The sequence below is a fragment of the Carassius gibelio genome, chromosome B18, assembly GCF_023724105.1.
Source record: "Carassius gibelio isolate Cgi1373 ecotype wild population from Czech Republic chromosome B18, carGib1.2-hapl.c, whole genome shotgun sequence".
Taxonomy (NCBI): domain Eukaryota; kingdom Metazoa; phylum Chordata; class Actinopteri; order Cypriniformes; family Cyprinidae; genus Carassius; species Carassius gibelio.
In genome coordinates this window covers 12,686,618-12,693,215 of record NC_068413.1, presented here as the reverse complement: position 1 = coordinate 12,693,215, position 6,598 = coordinate 12,686,618, and the positions used below count along the sequence as shown (strand labels likewise).

The following is a 6,598-nucleotide window of genomic DNA, read 5'->3' as shown; positions in this document are numbered from 1 at the left end:
CATCTTGAAACAGGGGGGGGACCCTCTGTTTTAATGCATCAGTGTCAATGTAGGCAAAAGGTCTAATGGAAATAAAATTACCATAAATTAATGCGATTTTATGCAAAATTAACGTCATGAATGCGATTTTCTAGTTTTTTGTTTTTTTTACCAATGGTCAGACATGTATTTATCATTGAGTTCAGAGAAAATGTAAGGTTTTGATATTAAGATATATATAATATTATCTAAATATAATGCATAGTGCTAGTAGGCCTAAGTTTATTAGTCACATTCTTCCACTTGAGTGTACTTTACTGCGTTAATAAACTATTACTACTTACTAACAAAGGTGTGACTATACATGTTAATTTAAACATTTTAATTGTATTGTGTGACGAGTGGGGCAGGGCTGAGAGCCGTGGGAATGGAACAAGGCCGATGGAGTGATTTGGAAATGAGCGACACTCACCGGTCTCCCGTCCCATGGCAGAGATTGGAATGATACAAAAGAGGATCGATGACAGTGAAGGATGAGAGAGGACCAGGCCTGGGTTTTATTTTATTTTGTGTTTTTATTTGTGCGCGGCAGTTGTCCGCGAGGGGCTGTTTTGTGTTTATTTTGTCATTAAAGTTCATTTTGATTGTCCACCGGTTCCCGCCTCCTTCTTCCTGTGATTATGAAGTTTGTATTGTTACATATTTGTTTATTAAATATGATACACAAAGCAATTTGCAGGTGGAAGCAAATCACAAATTTTGAGAAAAACGTAATGTGAAAGTTAGTTGAGGTGCCAAAGACCATTCAATCTTTATTCCTGTCACTCAATACTTTTGCCACATTAAATAAGTATGTACTTAAATCACATTCATACAGAACCCCCATCCCAAATCAGTGTAGTGTCACACAGCACCAGTCAGAGAAACTATTGAATAGAGACCAAAACAACTGTCCAAATTTCTAACATCTTACGATCATATTGCATTGAAATAAATACAATGCCTCATTCTATTTCTGATGAACTCCAGCGCTCTGATAAAAAATAAGAGAATCATTAAAAAAAGTTTCCAAATGTTTCCAACACTGACAATAATCAGAAATGGTTACTGAACAGCAAATCGGCATATTAAAATGATTTCTGAAGGATCATGTGACACTGAAGACTGAGTTATGATGCTGAAAATTTCTGATCACAGCAATACAGCAGCCTACATATTAAAACATTCACATTATTAATTTAAATTGAAATATTTCCTAATATTACAGTGTTTACTGTACAGGTCCTTATTAGCATATTGTGATAAAGTTCATTATTTTCCATAATGTAATAAAAAAAAATTAAACTTTAATATATTTTAGATTCATTGCACACCAACTGAACTTTGCTGTCCCACCTCCTCCCCTTCCTTGTTTTTTTTTTATTATTTGCCACCCTAATCCTATCATAGTGTATTAATATTTACCTTTATTGTTATTTGTCATGTCTTGTTGGTTTATGTCTCTGTCTCAGTCAGTCATGTCCCGTGTTTGATGTTCCCTTGAGGAGCGTCTGGAAGCTGCTCCTTAAGGGAGGGGTTCTGTCATGATTCTCCCCTCGTGTCCTTGATTTTTCTCTAGTCTTGAGGCAGGATCATGACAGACCCGTGCTTTGTGTACAAGCATGGCCTTGTCTTTGGGCCATGTGCTTGTGTGGTCTCGTTTCCTTGCCCCGCCCCCCTTGTTATCCTAGTTCTGTCATTATTGCCCCCCCCCCATGAACTTTACTGTCCCGCCTCCTCCCTTTCCTTGTTTTTTTTTATTTTATTTGCCACCCTAATCCTGTCATAGTGTATTCATGTTTACCTTTATTGTTATTTGTCATGTTTTGTTGGTTTATGTCTCTGTCTCAGTCAGTCATGTCCCGTGTTTGATGTTTGTACGTTTGAACTTTTTGAGAAAAACAATGGCACAATAAAATAAAATAAAATACATTTCATGTCCAATCCCTCACTTTTTCTAGTTATATAAGGTTAAAATATTTTGCCTGTAATTTTTTTCTCATATCACAATATCGCCTGGACAGTGTAAAATATTGTGATATGAATTTTAACTTATATCGCCCACCCCAGCCTCAATTTTCAAATTTGACCTGCGCAATGCATATCATTCGGTGCACATAGACTAACCTGCACCTAATCTTTTACTGCACTGGTCACAGTACTTTACATACGTGTATTATTTTGCACAGACTGCACATTGTTCATGCTATTACACTGTAAACTGTCTAACATTGTTACTGAACAGAGCACAGTAAACTATTTCTATAAAAATATCTTTGCACTACTGTTATTTTACATAGAATACATTGTTCAACAATACTTTTGCACACTCATCCAACTGTATTTATTGCCACTGTTCTTACGTTGCTGCTGTTCATAAAGTATATATAATCCTACATTGCTTTGTTCATAATGTAGAAACAATGCCTACATTGCATTCCTATTTATATTTTGTACATTGCTTGATACTGTATATATCAACTACACTGTACATTCTGTAAATCATAGCTTTAATTACTCTGCACTTATAAAACACTATATTCTTGCACTTCTGGTTAGATGCTAACTGCCTTTAGTTCTGCTCTGTACTTGTACTCGGCATAATGACAATAAAGTTAAATCTAATCTAATCTAAGGGGGTGAGTAAAAAATGACATTCAACACCCTGTCACGTTTATGAACTTTCTGTTTCCTTTTTTGGTCACCTTCCTCCTAGTTTTGGTTAATTGATTCTTCCCACCTGTTTCCAGTTCCCTCATCACCTCCTGATTGGTTAAATACCCGTTCTGTTGAGTTCTCCCTCGTCCGTGATTGTTTGTACGTTGGATGTAATGCATTGTAGATGTGTCAATGAATGTAATGCTGAACGTAGTCTTGTATATTGTCTGTGCTCCCCTTCGTCATCAGTAAACTCCTTATTTGTTCCAGATTCTCTTCTTGCACTTTGTTTTACGTTTAGCACTACCTTAGTTTGTAACACACCCCAGAGTATCAAGTTATGCCCTTTGGACTCTGGCTGTTTTTCAGGCTCTAATCAGTTTGTGTTTGTCTTTGTGTTCAGGTCATCCTGTAACGCATTAAAAACTATATAAACACGGGAAAAAGGAGGCGGGAACCGGCAGACATAATGAAAGTTTTAACGATAAAAATAAACACAAAACAGAAGCAAAACACAAAATAAATCCCAGGCCTGGTCCTCTCTCGTCCTTCGCTGTCATTGCTCCTCTTTTGTATCCTTCCGATCTCCTCCGTGGGACACGAGACCAGTGAGTGGAGCAGATGTCGCTCATTTCCAAATCAATCCACCGGCCTCGTTCCATTCCCATGGCCCTCAGCCCCGCCCCACCCGTCACACAAACTTAGAAGGGAGAGGTTATTATATGAGTCCAGGAGAGCATAAGTTTAAGTGGACATCCATGACATGCGGATTCCCACAAGGGTCAATTCTTGCACCGCTCTTGTTTAGCCTATATATGCTCCCACTAAGTCAAATAATAAGAAAGAACCAAATTGCCTATCACAGCTATGCTGATGATACTCAGATTTACCTAGCCTTATCGCCAAATGACCACAGCCCCATTGACTTCCTCTGCCAATGCATTGATGAAATTAATAGTTGGATGTGCCAGAACTTTCTTCAGTTAAACAAGGAAAAAACTGATGTCATTGCATTTGGAAACAAAGATTAAGTTTTCAAGGTGAATGCATATCTTGACTCTAGGGATCAAACAACTAAAAATCAAGTCAGTAATCTTGGTGTGATTCTGGAGACAGACTTCAGTTTCAGTAGTCATGTCAAAGCAGTAACTAAATCAGCATACTATCATTTAAAAAAAAAAACATTGCAAGAATTAGTTGTTTTGTTTCCAGCCAAGACTTGTTCATGCCTTTATCGCCAGCAGGGTGGACTATTGTAATGGGCTCCTCACTGGCCTTCCCAAAAAGACCATTAGACAGCTGCAGCTCAACCAGAACACTGCTGCCAGGATTCTGACTAGAACCAGAAAATCTGAGCATATCACACCAGTCCTCAGATCCTTACACTTGCTTCCAGTTACATTTAGGATTGATTTTAAAGTACTTTTACTCATCTATAAGTCACTCGATGACCTAAGACCAAAATATATTGCAGATATATCCACTGAATATAAACCTAACAGAGAACTCAGATCATTAGGATCAAGTCAGTTAGAAATACCAAGGGTTCACACAAAACAAGGGGAATCCGCCATTAGTTACTATACAGCCCACAGTTGGAATCAGCTTCCAGAAGAGATCTAGGTACCATACTCTCAAGAACTAAAAACTGTGTCACCTAGATACCTGATTGGGCAAATAGCTGGTCAACTGATCAAAAAATAGGCACATGTAATTTACATACATAAAAAAAGGGGGAAAAAAATAATATATATATATATATATATATATATATATATATATATAATAAATTATATTGATTACTGTTACACTTTTTAACGTGACCTTGATCCTGTCAAAACATTATCTGTTATTAGTCACCGTTTACACTGAACGTAATAAAATCAGAATCATTCTCGCCAAAGTTTCAGCCCTGGTTATTGTTTGTTATAAAAATTTTGATCAGGTTACTTGTCTGGTTGGGCAAGTAAAATTATCTTTCAATTGCCTCTTCACAAAATCCACTTGTCCCAGCCAACCGGACAAGCTTTAATGTCGAGCCCTGAAGTGTGATTTAAGGTCACATTTTTTGTTGTCTTTTGGAAGCAGCGTTCAAAATCCACTTGGCTCAGAAATCTGAGAAGACACGTGACGTCTCTTATCCTCGTGGCTTATAGACTTGACTTCAAGTACACTTGACTTAAAGTAAAGTATAAAAGCAGGGTTCTTTCTGGAACGTCACAAAATCTTCCTCTATGATCCTGAAAGCAACAATCTGAAAACCAAGGTGAGTTTTGGCACAGAGACCTACTGAATAACCTTTTGACTTAAATTATCTTTGTCTTTAAAATACATTGACAATCCACAATGTGCAGTTTAATACATACTTTAAAAATTTTAACTTAACTTTTATTTTTCAGTTTCATCATGGCAATGCTGAGAAGTCTTCTGCTTCTTTTCATTGTGTTCTCTGTTGGGAACGCAGAAGGTAACATATATTTATTTGTAAAAACTTCTCATTAATGAATTTTAAAAGCTTTTCTGCCAAACCTTTGATGTTTTGTAACTTTATGGAGAAGGATAGCAGGAAATGTATGATATTCAAATTTATAATTTATCATAATATTATTATAATATTTCCTATGTTTATTTACTGGATAATTCATTTAGTTAAAAAATGTACCCATGGATGGACAAATTTTGGAGTCCAATGCTACAAGTTCTTCTCTCAGGCAGTCAACTGGGTCACAGCAGAGGTAAACTGTTAGTTACAAGATGATTTTATTTTTTAAATAAAACTTTCTTTTTGTAAATAAATTTGACAGAAAACTAATACTGAGAAAATAATCAGGCAGTCCTGACTTTGTTTGAAAATGTTATTTAAAATGCTTTATGCTAAAAAATAAAATTGTATTGTACTGACAATAAAAAAATCTATGTCTTTAGAGGAAATGCCAAAGTCTAGATGCAAATCTCGCATCTGTACATAGTAAAATAGAACAGGATTTTCTCCTGAGTCTGTTGCCTTCTTCTTCCACACACTGTTGGATTGGTTTTCATGATGGTGAACAAGTAAGTAAAGTTGTGTGGCCTTTTTATATTTGCTTTGTCTGGTTTGTTTGTCATGACTGAAATCTCTAAAGTTTGTAATGAAGATGGTTTGACTTTTTCAAAGCCAAACTAAATGACCTTCTAAATGGAGTCTAAGTACAGTAGAGCACTCTTATAACAACTGTCTTTACTCTTTAGGAAGGACAGTGGTTGTGGACTGATGGTACTCCATTTGACTTCACCTACTGGGCCCCTGGACAACCTGACAATAAGAATAGTGAGAACTGTGGGGAGCTCAGCTACAACTATGGAACGTCCGGTAATATGAAATTGTTCATTTGTCAAACATGTCTTAAACATTCTATTTTATTTGGATTCTAACATGGCAATAATGATGAGAATGACATATTTCATTTTTTATATCCATAGATAACCGTTGGAACGATGCAAACTGTTTAACCGAACATGGTTATGTTTGTGCTAAATACCTGTGAGATCACATACAGTCATCCTGCTCCATGGTTACTTTGATTGTACTAAATTTACATGTTCTGATCTTATATTTACAAGTGTTTTTCTGAAATTAAACTTTTCTTAATTTATTTTTCTGAACGTTAATCTCTTCTCAATACTGAAACACTCCTCAAATCAATAAAGGCATTTAAAATAAAAAAAAATGTCTTGCAAGGATTTAATATATAGTTATTATAAGAGCTTTATATACTTCAAGTGATGTCATCATCAGGGGAGGGGCTTGAAACAAAGCTGGTACCTCAGTGACTAGAAGACAGAAATCTAAGGGTGTCTATCAGTATTATCTTACAAAAAAGTACAGTGGGTTCTAATACACCCTAGGGTTCTTTACTCACGTTTATAGAACCTTTTATACCCA

At 36.0% G+C, this 6,598-nt stretch overlaps 1 protein-coding gene across 1 annotated transcript; it reads left to right on the top strand.

Moving 5' to 3' along the window:
• The first annotated feature begins 4,844 nt into the window (after positions 1–4,844).
• LOC127977194 (galactose-specific lectin nattectin-like) lies at positions 4,845–6,359 on the top strand. The gene is made up of 6 exons (XM_052581910.1): positions 4,845–4,942; positions 5,076–5,143; positions 5,326–5,411; positions 5,602–5,727; positions 5,905–6,025; positions 6,136–6,359. The coding sequence occupies exons 2-6, from the start codon at positions 5,083–5,085 to the stop codon at positions 6,198–6,200; spliced, it is 459 nt and encodes a 152-aa protein (XP_052437870.1). The 5' UTR covers positions 4,845–4,942; positions 5,076–5,082; the 3' UTR covers positions 6,201–6,359.
• The last annotated feature ends 239 nt before the right edge of the window (positions 6,360–6,598 follow it).